This window comes from Rattus rattus, chromosome 3 (assembly GCF_011064425.1).
Source record: "Rattus rattus isolate New Zealand chromosome 3, Rrattus_CSIRO_v1, whole genome shotgun sequence".
Taxonomy (NCBI): domain Eukaryota; kingdom Metazoa; phylum Chordata; class Mammalia; order Rodentia; family Muridae; genus Rattus; species Rattus rattus.
In genome coordinates, this window is record NC_046156.1 from 75,920,741 (window position 1) to 75,939,931 (window position 19,191).

General features: G+C 36.5%; 1 gene segment (V, D, J or C); it reads right to left on the reverse strand.

Annotated features, from left to right (window-relative positions):
- Positions 1-5,230: 5,230 nt before the first annotated feature.
- LOC116895819 lies at positions 5,231-5,759 on the reverse strand. The segment is given in 2 exon segments: positions 5,231-5,541; positions 5,711-5,759. Coding segments are annotated over 2 exon segments (360 nt in total).
- Between the last annotated feature and the right edge of the window lie 13,432 nt (positions 5,760-19,191).

Here is a 19,191-nt window from a genome sequence, read left to right on the forward strand (position 1 = left end):
TTTTCCTGCTACATAAATGTATACAAATAACCTGCATGTTTTCTTATCAAGCTTGTCAAAAGAAGGCTTCAGATATCCTAGTACCGTAGTTATGAAAGGCTGTGTCATGTGAATATGGGTGATTGAATCCTACCCTACCACAAGACCAAAAAAAGAACAAACCACTGAGAAATCTCTTCATGACCCAGAAGCATCCAATCATACCTTCATACTAACTCTATTTCCTCCAATTAGTCCCAGTAATATGACTACAACAAGCAGGCAGTGGAAATGGATTATGCTGAACCAGGAAAGCCTGTTATCACAACGCAGAATTCTGGGATAGCCATGGTCTCCTCTTCAGGAGGCAGCAGGGTTGTTTTTTCACCAGATTAAATAGGATAACTCTTGTTGTGGTTAGTGTCAAGACAATTGTCATTGAAGTTTGCAGACACTTGGAGATCTTGGATACCAAGTACAACAAGAGCTATGGATTTTTGTTTTCTAGTGGTAAGCTAATTGCAGCTCTAAAGCTGATGTTATTGACTGAGTAGAAATGTGCTAGTACTTCACTCTATTGTTAAGGTAACCAAAATGAAGACAGTATTGGGTGAGGTCTATTTTGGAGTCTAGATGAAAACTACATTCACAATGATAAGTACCAAAAAATTATTGTGTTTAAGGGAGAACAAAGAAAAAGAAACTAAACTAACATTGAAAATCCAAGAAAGGAGTGATTCTTTCCTTCTAGTCATTTAGATATATTGAAAAATATATCTACACATTCACACATATACCACAATTCATGTCATTATGAAAAGAAAAAACATTAATGTTAAATACAGCTATGAAAGTATCTAAAATATATGAATTTCTATAAGCACATTAAGTCCATATTCATAGATACTACCTACTCTATGTTTTACAGTGAAGTTATAAATGGCTAAAATAACATAGAACCTACTTATCACTTATGAAGTTATTTAATATAAAGTCATGATCTAACAGATTGTAGAATAGCCAATGTAGTTTTAGAATGATGAAACAGTGTGATATGATCTTGTGATCATGTGGCTGCCTTTGAGTTAGAGATTGTTACTACTGCTCAAAATCTATAGAGAGTAGTGATACCACAAATCATGATAAAGTAAATGATAAATACTAGCAATTTGAAATCAGATTTCAATTGAAAATGCAATGGATGAGGGGATTATATATCTAAAATGTTACTCAGTTAAACCACTGAATGTATTATCCATTAAGTTAAAAACCATGAAAACCTACAAAGGACAGCAAGACACAGGTTGTTGTGAGGTTAATATTAAAAATATCATACAAATTGTACTGGCTTGTAAAGTATCTTCATTCTAAGATATTTATGGATAGATGAATTGATGAATGAATATTATCTGTGAAGATGTAGATCTTTTAGTTAAACCAGATGCCATCCAGGATTTAATTGGGATTCAATTCTGTGTATCAAAGACCAGATAAGGAAGAAGAGATTCATCCTGTATTATCTACTCTTTTGTTCCAGAGGCACTGTATTGTTACAATAAAAAGAATAGAAACAAAACATCTCTGTTGAATATCTCTATCATTTCAACTCTAATTGAATATACTAAGCCATCCCTGAGATTCCCCACCTAGCATAGCTGTATTTCTTTGATTCTTAAAAGGAAAACAAATGACCAAAAGGGGATTATGGTACACATTCACTGCAGGTTCTTTCATATTTAAATATGGATCTGTTTTATTACTTTATTGGTAATTTTAGTCACCTCTTTGATTTTGAATTAAATGTAAGAATTAGTTTGCATTCCTTTATTTTTTAGATTTTGAAATTACAATATAACTGCATAGTTTTTACCACTTTCTTTTTCTCCATTAAAACAAATCCATGGACCCTCCTTGCTCTTTCTCATATTCATGGCCTTCTGAGATAGAGATCATTATTAAAAAATACAAATTATTAAAATACAGATATTGGGATATCATATGGGGACCAGTCCCAAATGATCCAACTGCAACATACTTTCTACACCTGTAGCTCAGGGATCATTGCAGAGTGGTAGAAACATTTTAAGAGCCAGAGAAACAAGAGATTTGCTCTAAGATTATGTTTCCTAGATACATCAGGGAAATTCAATCCATGAGGTCTAATGGCAGCTGCCTAAACAAGACTAGAACAAGGATGACTACAGCATACATAAATATATTGAAATATGCCTACTCATGAATTAGTGGTAATGGTAAGTTGACAATACTAGTAACCCTCGCAGCTCTGGGTTTCGCATATTATAAATAGAATGTATGGATATTTAATTAATATATAGCAAATTTTAATAAGTAAAAAAACAAGGAGAACCACTTCTTTCCTGATAGGTAACAGGGTCCCAGATTAGCTGTCCCCACAGACATTATTACAACTGACTCTATGGGAGCAATACCGTTTAGACTGGTAAACCCTCAGCTTCAAGTGGGAAGGCTGCAACAACTCAGAGTTCAAGGAACTGTATATGAGAAGGAACAGAAAGATATAAGCAGGAGAAAAGATGGGAGAGACCAGAAAACCAGGCCCATTTAATCAACATGAACAAAGGTCATATTAGCTGAAAAAGTATGAAGAAACATGCACATGACCTTCACAGGACTGTACCACATTGTCTACATATATATGATGGCTTCTACTTTTGTGTATTTATGGGGTTCCTACAGTGTTCAAACAAGTAGGTCTGTGATTCTTATGTCTTCTCTTGGGTATTTTTTTTCTTCTGATGCATTGTCTTATCCAGTTTAGTCATGATAGTTTTTCTTTTAAATACTGTAGTGTAATTTCTTCTATTATGATATAAATGAATTAATAATGAAGTTTTTCCTTCCCACTAAGTCTTCATATCAAGCCCTTTGTTCTGCCATCCTTAATTTGTAAAGTATACTAAATATTTTAGTATATATTTACAGGGGATAAGGATATAGCACAGCAGTTAAGAGGACTTGTTGTTCATCCACTCGAGCCAGATTGGATTCCCTTGACCACATGGGGGCTAACCACTCTCTGTAACTATAGTTCAGAAGGATCTATTACCTTCTACTGTCCTCCATAGCTAACAGGCATACACTCGGTACATAGACATACATGTAGGCAAAATACTCATATACATACAATGAAAAATAAAACCTTTCAAAATATTTTAATTATAATTTTTGTATGACAAAATGTTTGTGCACACATATTTTTGTGTGTAGGCAAGAGGACCACTTGACTATTTACCTAACTTTAATTTTTTTATTATTAACAATTACCTATATCAAAATGCTTCCTGTGAGTTCTGAACTACATTTTACACACACACACACACACACACACACACACACACACACACACACACACAAAGCCATTTATCTTCTCTAACTCCTCATACAATGGCTTAATTAAAGGTTTATACATTATATGTATAAGGTAGTTTGTGAGATTATAAAACTCAATAGCACTTTCTGGCAGGTGCATGAAAAAAGTGAGTGCTACTTTAAATTTGGAGTAAAGCTACAGGGAGCAGGGAGCATGACTACCATAAAACTGGGCTAATGAAACAAATCTTGAGACCTCAAGCTGAGATAGCTCATTTTTGATGACAACTGACATATGGTTTCTCTATGAACACTAGAGGATTCTCTACCTTAAGTATCAATTTTCCTGATCTCCTCCTTCCCTCATATTCAAAGCCAGTCAATAATTCTACTGTTATATTTCGATTATCTCCATTTCTAAAACTAATTAGTGTTTGGGACACCTACAATGACATTTGATTTACTATATGAATCTCAACTAGTGTTGTCACCAAGATGCTTCAGATAGAATGAACTGTGCAGTTCATGAAGCTTAGAAACTAAATAATGTCTGTTTTCCTGAGTAATTAAAAATAAAAAACAAACAACAAACAAACGAGCAAGCCAAATAACAAAACAAACACCAAAAGTATTGTGGGAGAGAGAAGCCTCCTGGGCATTTTTGGCTAAAACTTTCCAGTGTCCTTCAATGTCTGGCTTCATTTGCGCCATTGTCTCTGCAGTTTGAGGAACCAGGGAAAGCAACTGTGAAATCCTAGCTCCACATTTCTGCATCTCTGTGCAATTTATTTATTTATTTATTTATTTATTTATTTATTTATTTATTTATTCATTCATTCATTCATTTATTTATTTTTCTACATCCCCAAAGCTTTCCCCTCTTTAAGTCCCCAAGTCACAGGATCCTTCCTCCATACTTGTTTCTCCTCCGATGGATCCTGTCTCTGCAGTATTATGTGTGTCCTCTCCCACTGAAGTCAGTAAGTCAGACTTGTTAGGCAATGGATACCATAGTCAGGCTATAGTTTTGGGAAAACATCTCCACTTCAGATGTTTGGGGACCAACATGAAGACATAGTTGCATTTTTAAAAAGATTTATTCATTTATTATATATGGAAACATTATAGCTGTCTTCAGACACACCAGAAGAGGGCATCAGATCTCATGACAGATGGTTGTTAGCCACTATGTGGGTGTTGGGAGTTGAACACTGGATGTCTGGAAGAGCATTCAGTACTCATAACCACTGAGCCATCTCTCTAGCCAATAGCTGCATTTCTGTGTAATTTATATTATGACTTGAATTTCCAGAGTGCTAGTAGTAAGAGTGAATTCTGATAGATCCACTGACTCTGAAAAGATTTAAAAAATACATAGAAAAGCATCACCAACACAATAGGAGAGATAACTTCAGAGGTAGAAGATACAATATAACAAATTGATACACCTGTCTAAAGAAATACCAAATTGAAATCCTTTCTAGCGCAAAAGACCCAAGACATTTGGGACTATGGAAAGACAAAATTTAAGAATAATATAAATATAAAAAAGTTTCCCTGCTCAAAGATCCATAAAATATCTTCAACAAATTCAAAACATAATTTTCCCTAATTTATGAGAAAGGTGGATATAAACATACACTAAGCTGAGGAGAAGTGCCTGCCACACTTGCCTTCCACAATCAGAACAAAAATTGAGACTAAATAATGACAGGAAAAGTAGATTATTTGAGAACAGCACTGTAGTACAGTGGGATATTATGGAGACAATTATCCAAAAATGCAAATTACATTATAATGCAGTACACCCTGTGTAGACTACAAAGCCCTGGCCACATTTTGTCTCCAGTAGGAAGTTACTGGGCCCTAAGGGGTTAGAAGGTTTTTGTTCAAATCTGTATCACTGTGTGGGTGGGTCACTATACTTCTGCTGACAGTAATAAGTGGCAGCATCTTCAGTCTCGATGGAGCTGATTGTGAGAGAATAAGAGGTCCCAGACCCACTGCCACTGAAGCGATTTGGGACTCCAGAAGCCAGCTTGGATGTGTCATAAATCCAGAGTTTGGGGGAGGCGCCTGACTTCTGCTGGTACCAGTGCATGTAGCTTACACTGGAGCTGGCATGGCAGGTGATGGTGACCTTCTCCCCCGGAGATGCAGCCATGGTTGTTGGAGATTGAGTGAGAACAATTTCTCCACTGGACACTCTGACTAGGAAAAAGAGACATAGACAGGAGCGGGGTTAGGAGACATAGAGATACAAAAATAATTTCATACCATCCAATATTCAGAAAAAAGAAAAAAATATAGTTTAGACTCAAATTCCCCAGGGAAAAGAATTTTCATTGGATTCTTAGCTCATACTCCATGGTCTCGTTACCTGTGATACTGATTAGCAGGAAGCTGAAAATCTGCACCCGAAAATCCATTGTGTACTTGAAGTTTGGTCTCTGGCTAATTCTGCTATTCTCATAAGTACATCTCTTTAAAACAGCTGTGAGAGGTTTGTGGTTTCTGAAAATGAAGTATGCAAATAGCAAGATATAATCTGGGCAGTTGTTGGCTTATAAACATGTAGTCTGGTAAGCAAGTCAAAGCAAGTTAAACCAGGACAATATCTATTTATTTGTAGTCATAACAACGATAAAGAAGGAAATTTCTCTTTTCTTTTTCCTCTGTTTTATGGAGAAAAGCTCTGTTCTACAGTATTTTCCATATGCTTCCCAAAACATTGATCCATAAAACAGTGGATGTTCATTTGTACAGTTTGAGGTATATTATTCTCATAATAACGGTATAGTGAGAGTGACTGTCTGTAATGATCACAGAAAGCATTATCTGCTTCTTGTTTTTTCTGAATATTCATTAGATATCTAACCTACACTTTTCAATCTGTTCAGATGATCATTCACACAAAGTTAAAGGAAAAATATCCTCCAAATGTCATATGGAGCCCAGGTGAGCTAGAGACATTTCTGCAGTTGTCAAGTACTGAAGCCATTCCGAGAAAGATTGAAAAAGAACTCTCCCAATGAAATCAATGGAAACACTGGTACTGCTGGATTTAAGAGAACGTGAGGTGGAGATTCAGGAAGATGCACTCATCTAATACTACTCTAAACAATCACCATTCTTATTACGCATTGTGCTGTGTAACTGATTCATTCATATTCTATTTATTAACTAAAATATATGAAAGCACATTTCAAATAAATTACATTTTAGTTATTAAAAATTGCCAGCAGCTTAACCTGCAAAATCATGTATAATTTTGAGCAAGATTTTTACTTATGTAAAGACTGAGGGAGTGAGGGAGGACTTGCATAAGGAGATACTGGGAGGAGAGGAATGCCTGATATAGGGTTAGAAAGTGAATAAATAGATTTATATTTTCTCTTTTTTTATTGGATATATCTCTTTACATTTCAAATGTTTTTCCCTTTCTTAGTTTCCTGTCCATAAGCCTCCTCTTCCCTCCTACTTCCCCATAAGTGTGTACCCCCCCAATGCTCCCCCCAACATTCCCCTGCAGTTTGGGTCCAACCTTAGAAGGATCAAGGGCTTTCTCTTCCACTGGTGCCCCAACAAGTCTATTCTTTGATACACATGAAGTTGGAGCCCTGGGCCAGTCCATATACTGTCTTTGGATAGTGGTTTAATCCCTGGAAGCTCTGTATGGTTGGCATTGTTGTTCTTATAGGGTTGCAAATTCCTTAAACTCTTTTAATCCTTCCTCTAATTCTCCCAAAGCAGGTCATATTCTCAGTTCAGTGGTTTGCTGATAGCATTCACCTCAGTATTGGACATCCTCTGGAAGTGTCTCTCAGAAGAGATCTATATCCAGTCAATTTCAGCATGCACTTTTTAACACCCTCAATCTTATCTAGTTTTGATGGATGTATATGTATGGGCCACATGTAGGGCAGGCTCTGGATGGCCGTTACTTCAGTCTCTGCTCTAAACTTTGCCTCCATATACCCTCCAATGGACATTTTTGTTCCCCCTTTTACAAAAGACTGGAAGCATTCATATTTTGATCAACCTTCTTAAGCTTCCTGTGGTCTGTGGAATGCATCTTCAGTAATTCGCACATTTGGGCTAATACACACTTATAAATGAGTGCATATCATGTGTGTTTTTCTGTGACTGGGTTACCTCACTCAGGATGATACTTTCTACTTCACTCCATTTGCCTATGAATTTCATGAAGTCATTGTTTTTGACTGCTGAGTAGTACTCCATTGTGTAGATGTACCACATTTTTAAATCCATTCCTCTGTTGAAGGGCATCTGGGTTCTTTCCAGCTTCTGGCTATTATAAATAAGAGTGCTATGAACATAGTGGAGTATGTGTCTTTGTTGTATTTTGGAGTAGATTTTGGGTATATCCTTAGGAGAGGAATAGCTGAATCCTCAGGTAATAGAATGTCCAATTTTCTGAGTAACCACCAGACTAATTTCCAGAGTGGTTGTAGCAATTTACAATCCCACCAATAATGTATGAGTGTTTCTCTTTCTCCACATACTCTCCAGCATCTGATGTTACCTGAGATTTTTATCTTAGCCATTCTGACTGGTGTGAGGTGGAATCTCAGGGTTGTTTTGATTTGCATTTCCCTGATGACTAAGGATGTTGAAGATTTCTTTAGGTGCTTCTCAGCCATTCAGTATTCCTTAGTGGATATTTTTTTTGTTTAGCTCATATTTAATAGGTTTATTTGGCTCTCTGAACTCTAACTTCTTGAGTTCTTTGTTTATTTTTGCTTATTAGCCCTATATCAGATGTAGGATTGGTAAAGATATTTTCCCAATCTGTTGATTGTTGTTTTGTCCTATGACTTATCTTAGTCTGTCTACGTCTCTGTTTAATTTCTGTTTCCATGATCTGTCCATTGATGAGAGTGGGGTGTTGAAATCTCCTACTATTATTGTGTGAGGTGCAATTTGTGTTTTGAGTTTTAGTAAGGTTTCTTTTACGTATGTAGGTGCCCTTGTATTTGGAGCATAGATATTTAGGATTGAGAGTTCATCTTGGTGGATTTTTCCTTTGATGAATATGAAGTGTCCTTCCTTATCTTTTTTGATAACTTTTAGTTGAATATTGATTTTATCCCATATTAGAATGGCTACTCCAGCTTGCTTCTTCCGACCATTTGCTCGGAAAGTTGTTTTCCAGCCTTTCACTCTGAGGTAGTGTCTGTTTTGTCTCTGAGTTGTGTTTCTTGTAGGCAGCAGAATGCAGGGTCCTCATTGCGTATCCAGTTTGTTAAATCTATGTCTTTTTATTGGGCAGTTGAGACCATTGATATGGAGAGATAATAAGGAATAGTGATTATTGCTTCCTGTTATATTCATATTTGGATGTGAGGTTATGTTTGTGTGCTTTTCTTCTCTTTGTTTAGTTGCCAAGACGATTAGTTTCTTGATTTTTCTAGGGTGTAGCTTGCCTCCTTATGTTGGGCTTTACCATTTATTATCCTTTGCAGCTCTGGATTTGTAGAAAGATATTGTGTAAATTTGGTTTTGTCATGGAATATCTTGGTTTCTCCATCTATGTTAATTGAGAGTTTTGCAGGATACAGTAACCTGGGCTGGCATTTGTGTTCTCTTAGGGTGTGTATGACATCTCTCCAGGATCTTCTGGCTTTCATAGTCTCTGGTGAGAAGTCTGGTGTGATTCTGTTAGGTCTGCCTTTATATGTTACTTGACCATTTTTTCTGTATTAATCCTGACAATCCACGAGCCTGGGAGATCTTTCCATCTTCTGAGATCTTCAAATTCTTTCTTCAGAGACTTGAAGTTCTTGTCATAAAGATCTTTCACTTGCTTTGTTAAAATCACACCAAGATATTTTGTATTATTTGGGTGTGTTGTGAAGGATGTCATTGCCCTAATTTCTTTCTTTATATACTCACTTATAAGCAGATATTACCCATTAAATACAGGTACCATGTTACAGTCCACAGACCCAAAGAAAGAAAACAATAAGGAAGATCAAACAAGGAAAATTGAATCTTAATTAGCAACGGGGTTTGGGGGGTTAAATAGTCATAAGAGGCAGATGGAGCGTGAGATCTGTGACAGAGGGGTAGGGAAGAAAATAGTCATTCAGGAACACATATGAGGAAAAACAGAACAGATGGCTCGATGGCCTTGAAATTTATTTGAAATCTACAATTGAGAAGGGTGAAAAAGTCAGGGCTTTCCCCAGACTAGACAGAGAGGTGAAATTAAGGAGGTGCCCAAAATTCAATGGATGTGACCTTAAGTTCATTTCTTTCCTTCCAAATAAAGTCTTGGAAACCAGAATTCTCGATGAAGTGTCACAAGAACATTTGTATTCTCTTCAATTTCATAGGGAGAGAATCTAGGTTTATTGTTTTCTAACACCAGCACATCAATGGGAAAAAAAAATCTTGCCCCAATTTTACCAACAAACAACAAGGTGGTTATTCCCAGCAGCACTATCACTATTTTGACATAGCTATTTGTAACTGTGCCTCTGTAAGACTCATGGGTTTCAGTGTTTCAATCATTATGCATTATGGTCACCTTGAAATTATTCGCAGTAACCCAACTATATAATGTCTTGGCACAGCAGTGAGATATCCGCAGTTGAGGTGGATTTTAGATAGGCTTAGGAGATAGTAGCTTTGTTATTTTAACTGAAGTGGAACAACTCACCCTCCAACTAGAGGGCATAATCTGAAGTTTCTGAATGGAAAGGAGAATGTTTTCGAAGATTTTCTGTACTTGCCTTCGAAATGTAAGGTTGAGATAGTTTGGACCCTGCTTTTTCTCTTTTTGCTCCTCTTGAGTTTATCTTTTACACTGCCATAATCTTACTGCAGAGTTCATAGTCTACACTTCCTCATCTTGTATTGAGCTAATAATTTACCTTGTCCTTGACTTGATGCTGAATTCACCTACCATGTTGCTGTCACTGCATCTACCAATAGTGGATTATCCTTTGCTATCATCAGAATCCAGATTATTTTTATTCCACTTTCCTCCTCCTCTTCCTCCTCTTTTCTTTCTGCTACTTCTGCAGCTTCTGCTCCTCCTTTTTCTTCCTCTTCATCTTCCTCCTCTACTTTTTCTTTCCACCTCCACTGCTTCCTTTTTTCTTCCTCTTCTTTATATTATTCATCATGTTCTTTGTCTTCCATATTTCTTTCTTCTTCACCACCTCATACCTTCTTCATGGCTACATCTTCCCTCAAGAATGTAAATGAACACAGTACAGTTCTGACTATGCTCTTCAAGGAAAAAAAAAAACATTCCCAAAGTATTCCTAGAATTAGGAACTTGAGCTGAAATAGAATCTGTGATGCTAGAATATGGCAAGGAACATAGAATACCCAATAGTTTAATGGAAAAAGGTTGGGGAACTTCATCTTTCTGAAAAGTGGAAATGTTAAGAGGGGTCAGAGAGCAGAATCTATTATCTGAGGCATCTGAGAAATACCATGGAAGAGAGTGTGAAATTGCAAGATCATGCCATTGGATGTAAGAAAGTTCCTCCTCTAAGATGATTTTGATGAAACTATTTGGCAAGATCTTCGATAATTATAGTCAACTGTAGCTGGATGACAGATACATATCTTCTCTATTATTGACAATTTTCATTTTTAAAAACACTTTTCATGTTTCTCCAAACAGTAACACTGAATCAATCCTAAAGTCAAGAAGTTTTCTACTTAATAAGCACATACCCACCCACCCTCAAAAAGTGAATAGAATTTCATCAGATTTCTGAGATGGTATCAGAAGGACAGTCGCTACACTTAATGGAAAAATAATCAAAAGGCATGCAGAGAAAAAAGAAGTATTAAAACTTCCACTCTATTCTTCTTGGAGGATCCCACACTCATATTCTTTTTTCTCCTTCTAATTTAATTTGTTTTTTTTTTTTTTTACACTGCAGATTTTATCATCCTCCCGGTAAACCCTCCAACTGTTTCACATCTCATACTCCTTATTGCCCCTCTGCCCTCATCTTCACAAGGATATCACTATCTCCAATGCCACACCCCATCAGACTTCTAAACTCTCTGGGGCCTCCAGTCCCTTGAGGTTTAGGTGCATCTTCTCTGAAAGAACTTAGATCCAGCAGTTTTTTGTTATATTGTGTTGGGGGCCTCATCTCAGCTAGTATATACTCCTTGGTTGCTGATCCAGTATATGAGAGATCTCAGGGTTCCAGGTTAATTGAGACTGTGGGTCCTCCTACAGGGTGACCCTCCTCTTCAACTTCTTTTGGCTTTACCCTAATTAAACCACAGCAGTCATCAGCTTCGGTCCATTGGTGGGGTGCAAATATGTGCACTTGTCTCTTTTAGCTTCTTGTTTGGTCTTTCATAGGGCAATCATGATGTCCCTTTTTATACATCCCACCTGCTAATCTATGTCTTTTTAATCAAGAAATTGATTTCATTGATTTCGAGCTATATTGTGGACAAATGATTGTTGTTTCCTATTATTTTTGTTGATATAGGGTGAATTATGTTTGTGTGGCTATCTTCTTTTTGGTTAGTTGAAAGAAGATTACTTTCTTGCTTTTTCAATAGTGTATTTTCCCTCCTTGTGCTGGAGTTTCCATCTATTATCCTTTGTAGGGCTGGATTTATGGAAAGATATTGTGTAAATTTTTGTTTTGTCATGGAATATCTTGGTTTCTCCATGTATATTAATTGAGTGTTTAACTGGATATAGTAGCTGAGGCTGGCATTTGTGTTCTCTTAGGGTCTGTATGACATCTCTCCAGGAACTTATATCTTTCATTGTCTCTGTTGAGAAGTCATGTATATTTCTGATAGGTCTGCCTTATTATGAGACTTGACCTTTTCCCCTTACTTCTTTTAATATTCTCTTTATTTTGTAAATTTTCTGTTTTGAATATTATGTGATGGGAGGAATTTCCTTTCTGGTCAAATTTATGTGGAGTTCTGGAGGCTTCTTGTATGATTGTGGGCATCTCTTTCTTTAGGTTAGGAAATTTCCCTTCTACATTTTTGTTAAAGATATTTACTGTCCGATTAATTGCCAGTATTCACTCACTTCTATACCTATAACCTTAGCTTTGATATTCTCATTGTGTCCTGTATTTTCTGGATGTTTTGGAATAGGAGCTTTTTGCATTTTGCATTTTCTTTGACTGTTTTTTCGTTGTTTTCTATGGTATTTTCTGTCCCTGAGATTCTCTCTTACACTCTTGTATTCTCAGGTGTTGTTTTTCTGACTTTTGATCGCTTTCCTAGGTTTTCTGTCTCCAGGGTTATCTTCCTTTGTGATTTCTTTATTGTTTCTATTTCCATCTTTAGATCCTGGATGGTTTTGTTCAATTTCTTCACCTGTTTGATTTTGTTTTCCTATAATTCTTAAAGAAATATTATTGTTTCATTTTTAAGGCCTTTTATCCATTTACCTGTGTTGTCCTGTGTTTCTTTAAGGGAATTATTTATGCCCTTCTTGAATTCCTCTACCATCATAATGAGATCTGCTTTTAAATCCAATCTTGCTTTTATGGTGTTTTGGTATATCCAGGACTTGCTGTGTTGGAAGAACTGTTTTCTGAGGATGCCAAGGGGCCTTGGTTTTTCTGTTGCTTATGCTCTTGCACATGTCTCTCACCATGATTATCTCAAACAGAAGTGGCAGTTCCACCTGTACCGTCAGTTTTGCCAGCATTCTTAGGAGACCAGCTCTCTATTTGTGGGATTAGAGTACATAAATCTGTGGCACAGGGTCAGCTTCAGGAACTGGTGGAAACTGGAAGGATCCTGCAAGATTGCTCCTAGGTTTCTCTGTCCTGAGTTGTCAGGGCAGGTCCCTCTGAGCAGAAATGGTGGTTTTACCTGTGTTCTCAGGTTTTTCTGCACCCTTGGAGACAAGTTCTCTCCTGGTGGGATTTTGATACAGAGAGCTGTGGCAAAGGGTGACCTCTGGGCACAGACCAATATTTCTCCTTTTTATCTTAAAGTGGACTTATTTCATGGAGACTTAGTTTCCCCACTTCTCAGAGTTCCTAAGTTTGGATCCTGAGGAAAGAGACAGATTGTGACGTATGGATTGTGGTCCTAAAACCCTTATGATTGTCTTTTATGTATTTTAATCTGGATTTTTTTATGATATTGACAATTTTACCATCCTCTTGATCTCGAAGCAGATGTAAGAAATCAGTTGACTGCTATTATAATATTTTTGCAAATTATAATATAATAACATAATTTTCCAACTTTCTTTTCATCTTTGCAGATATTTGGACCTATGCTGCTTGTTTGTATAAAATTTACTTTGTGGAAACTAATCTCTTTTTCTACTAAACATTTTCTATTGCCCTACATCTCATATTAATGTATATTTACTTTGTCATTTCTAGTTCTTGGTTTTATTCCATGTATGAAGTGTGTATATGTGTTTGAACAGTAAAATACATCCAGTTCCATGAGAGAAATTCAAGAGAATTGGATCTCTTTCACATAACCATGCTGTCTCACAAGTTTCTTGAAACCATAAACTACCATCTGTCTTTCACTGAATTCCTCATTAATGCTTTTTCTACTCTGGGAGCACCACTGGGCCTCCGTAAATATCCGATGGAACTTCCTTACTTTTTCTTACAGCCTAAGCATTCAATGGAGATCAGAGCCTGGTGTCTGGTCCTTAAAATCATATTCATAGCTGCCTGTCTCCTCAAATGTGAAAATGAACCCAGTATTCATACTGCTTTTCCAGTATGAAGACATTCCCAATTACTTCCTGCATTGAGAATTTTATTCTATGGGTACCTGAACAGATTTTTGTAATGGTAAAATATAATAAAGAACATATGGTACCCAATGTTTAAATGGACACCCCTTAAACAGTTTTTTCATATTCCATTAGGTGCCTGAACAGAGCCTGTTATGATAAAATATGATAAAGAACATATGATATTCAAATGGTTAAATGGATACCTCTTAAAAAGATTCTTCATTTCTGAATAGAATGACTATTCCAAGAGCAGACTAAGAGCAGAATCAGTTAACCGAGTTATCTATGAGGCACCAGGATTAGGTTTGTGCAATTTTCCATGTCATGATATTTTGATGAAAAGTGGGAAAGTTCCTGATCTTGGACTGGTTTGATCAATCTAATTTGGCAGAGCATTGTTAAACATAATCAGTCTTAGCTGGATAACAGATTTGTCCCTTCAGTCATATTGATAATTGCTCAATTTGTGTTTTAATCTCCTTTTAATGTTCATCCCAAAGGACCACTGAAAAATCATAATAGCAAGGAATTGCTTTATTAATTAATTCGTACCCACCATTGAAAAAAGAGAATAAGATTTCATCATATTTTGGGGATTGTATGAGAAAGGCAGTCACTACCATCAATAGACAAATTACTGTCAAGAGAAGGTAGAGTATAGAAGAACCAGACATTTTCTTTGCACCATGTAAAGGAACATGTTTCTTTTTTGTTTGTGTGTTTGTTTGATTGATTGTTTTGGTAAATAAACCTGAGCTACTCTTTGCTTTGGGGGCCAACTTGAATGCCTCAGTATGTTCTAAGCCCCAGAGATGAACATAGGGAATGCCAAACCTGAAAAAAAGACATGCTCTTTTTCTAGATATTTACATTTGTCCATGACACAGTCCAGTGTTCTGAAGACTTCTTAATAGCATGTCCCTACTGTCTGTAGGACTCAGTGCTAGCCAGAACACACCACAGATATAAGTGACTTTGCTTAGTTATTGGACACCTACTGCTCAGATTTTCAGGTAGAAGAGAAATGAAACTTACTAGGGATTTTTGCATTCTGGTACAATATGTGCTGTTTGTGTACTCAGGGATTAGCAATATGTATTTGTGATATATTTCCTATGTCAGGTGTGAGATGTTACATCCTGATAATCTATTCTCCCATCATACCTCTCCATTACTCTGGGACACTTCTTGGGCCTATCCTAGTATTAACAAATCTCAAAGGAGATTCTAAGTGTCTCCATTCCAAGGCTTCCCAATTTAAAACTTTTTGTAACTTGAGCCAGATTCAGGGGCAGTCCATCTCAAACAGATTTTACTCCTATGATAAACAGCATGGAATCTGAGGACATTGCAACAGAATATCACTCTCACCGAGGGTCAGTAGATAGAAGTCACCATATTTAAACTAGAAGCTCTCTCCAGTTGACAAACACTCAAAGAAAATTCATTTTCTCTGAAGTCTTACTGGGTATATAAAGCACAATTAAGGGTAGGCCAATTGCTCAACAGTAGATAGCAATTCAAAATTAACTCAAGGTGGTCTGTCTCATAAAGCTATGCTTGTTTGTTTGTTTTCTTAAATGTCTTGTACTTACATATTATGATTTATGATTATGTACTTTGGTTATATAATTTTTGTGTGTATGTGTGTATGTTTCTCGATGCATATGTGCTTCTTCTATTTTAGCTTTGGTTTTTGTTTTGTTTTGTTTTTGTCTCTCTCTGAGAATTTTGGTAATTTCTGGAAAGTATAGACTGAGAAAGCAATTCACAGGGAAAAGGTATTTGACTTCATATAATCTTTGGCCATTTTTTTTTCTCGTGCTGTCCTTCTGAACCCAATAAGAAGCATTAGATGCCACTCTTTTGATGGACTGAAACCTCTGAAAATTTGAGCCAAAGACTACTGTATTAGAGAAATAATCTTGTCAAATATATGCACCAGTAGAAACAATTGGGACAACACAGTGTTATACTATTGCATAGCTTGGTGTTTTATGTTATGTCTTGTCTCATTGTGTCTGTCAATCATGTTGACAATAGTAATTATTAGCATCCTCAGACTCTACACTGTTGATAGTGAGAGACTACCCCACACCAGATCTAGGCAACTCCATTTGCCAAGCAAGATGCCTCATACATTAGGAGATTGGTAATCTTCTCTGGTTTCTGTTGATACCATACTAATGAGCTATCAGTCTAATATGAGACCCTAGTATGGGAAATAGTGACTTTTTCACCCAGAAGTGCAGAGAGGGAAGATCTAGTCTGGGTTGTCTGCACATCACATATGACCCCAAGCATTAAAAATCCAAAAAAGATGGCCCACATGATTGAGCATATTTTTTATAAAAGACATTATCTGAAGAGCTGGGAAACAGTGACCTAAGGTAAGCAAATACCTAACTGCTGTTCTTCTTTAACTGGGCGCCAGAACTCTAGCAGTCCCTTAGCCAAGTTAATGCAGTATCCTGAGTCCAGATGATTCCTGTAAGATTGTGAGCATGCAAATTTATCAGGACTAGACACAGCTACTAGCCCAGCCCATTTCACTAAGAACTCAGCAGGGTCCACAGTCCACAATTGTCTCCCACCACAACCAGGATGTGAAAGTTTTTCTACCAAAACTATTTGAGTTTTGAGAAAGGACAGACTCTCATGTTTTAAGAGAGGCACATTTTTCAATAGTTCTAGGTTTAGTTTATACTCTCCTTGTTCTTTTCTGGAAATATGGCACATTCAGCATGGCATGAATATAAAAATATAAGGGGCTATCTTTCTATTGTTCCATTTAAGAGAGACACTGTTCATTATAGAACAATGTTAGAATGTATGCAAGTTAGAGGCTTCCTTCATGGTTGGCTGTCAAGACTCTTGGTCACTCTCCCTTTTTATTTTTACTCTATCTTCCCATATGCTTGAAGAGAAATATAAACACTAATAACCATCAGAGGCCTATACAGCACAGTGACACGTGGTTAACACAGAAGAATAGTATTCATTATTATCACATGTTTTATCCAATTAGAAAATTTGTATTACTCCACGTGTTATTTTTCTCACTAGCTGTTTCCACTGTGGTCAATAAAATTCAGGGATTTGCTTCTTTTCCCTTTAGTTTCTAAACAGGATATTTTGTAGAGCCCAGAAGACATTGCTTTTGCTCTCTATCCAGTCTGAATATAAATCATTGTCTTCTGGGGTAGAGATCTTACAAATCCATGAAGATACTCTGTTCTCTAAACCTGAATATTTATGCCACTTTAAAGTACCTTTCAACTAAGAGAAATAAATTATCAATTTGAGTCAATAGGAGTTAGGGCTCAAACATTGTGAAGAGAGAAAAATATGGCATGAAATATGGGTGCTTTTTATAAGGAAGTGCAGATTCATGGGTCCAGGGTATCTTATATTTCACATGGAAATATAAAAATTGTTGGAGTGTGATTAGAGGATGGGCCCAGAAGAATATTGACATGGGTGGTTGCAATAGCCATGGTTCTTCCTAGTCACAGATTCATAGAATGAAACTCTCTTTGCATCTCTCTTTCTCTCACTCTCTCTCTGTCTCTGTGTGTGTGTGTTTGTGTATGTATGTGTGTGTGTGTGTGTGTGTGTGTGTGTGTGAGTGTGTGTGTGTTTGTGTTTTGATATGGTCACCTAACTCAGGATGATATTTTCTAGTTCCATCCATATGTGCCTATGAATATCATGAACACACTGCTTTTAATAGCTGACTAGTACTCAGTTGTGCAAATGTACCACATTCCTCTATCCATTCCTCTGTTGAAGGACATCTGAATTGTTATCAGCTTCTGGCTATTATGGCTAAGGCTGCTATGAACATAATGGAGAATTCATCCTGAGTATATGTTGGAGCATCTTTTGTGTATATGCCCTGTGTATATGCTGGGTACTCAAGTAATACTATGCTCAATTTTGTGAGGTAGTGCCAGACTAATTTCCAGAGTGGTTGTAAAAGCTTGCAATCCCAAAAACAACAGAGAAGTATTCCTCTTTCTTCACTTCCTTCCAGCTACTGTTGTCAGCTGTTTTTGATCTTAACTATTCTGACTGGTCTGAGGTGGATTTTCAGGGTTGTTTGATTTGCATTTCCCTGATGACTAACAATATTGACCATTTCCTTAGGTGCTTCTCTGCCATTTGATATTCCTCAGTTGTGAATTCTTCATTTACCTCTGTACTCCATTTTTAATAGGATAATATAATTGTCTTGATTCTAACTTATTTAGTCTTTGTATATATTGGATATTACCCTCTATTTGATGTAGGATTGGTAAAAATATTTTCCCAATCTGTTGGATACCTTTGGTTCTAATGGCCGTATCCTTTGCCATACAAAAGCTTTGCAATTTTATGAAGTCCCATTTGTACATTCTTAATCTTAGAGCATAAGCCATTGTTGTTCTTTCTGTTCTGGAATTTCTAAAACAGCCCATGTATTCAAGGCTCTTCATGACTCTTTCTTCTATTAGATTGAGAGTATCTGATTTTATGTGGAAATCATTGATCCACTTGGACTTGAGCTTTGTACTAGACAATAAGAATGGACTGATTTGCATTCTTCTACATGCTCACCTCCAGTTGAACCAGCACCATTTGTTAAACGGATATCATTTTCCCACTGTATGGTTTTAGCTCATTTGTCAAAGAACAATTGCCCATATGGGTTTGGGTTCTTCAATTCTATTTCATTCATCTACCTGCCTGTCTCTGTACCAATACCATACAGTTTTTATCACTATTGCTCTGTAATACAGCTTGAGGTCAGGAATGGTCATTCCCCAAGAAGTTCCTTTATTGTTAAAGACAGTTATCCCTATCCTGGGTTTTTTTGTTATTCCAAATAAATTTGCAAATTTCTCTCTCTAACTCTATGAAGAATTGAGTTGGAATTTTTATGATGATTACATTGAATCTGTAGATTGTTTTTGCCAAAATCACCATTTTTATCAGGATGGAATTAAATCTATAGATTGCTTTTGGTTAAACGGCCATTTTACCTATATTATTCCCACCAATCTATAAGCATCAAGGTTTTTCCATCTTCTTAGATCTTTAATTTCTTTCTTCACAGACTGGAA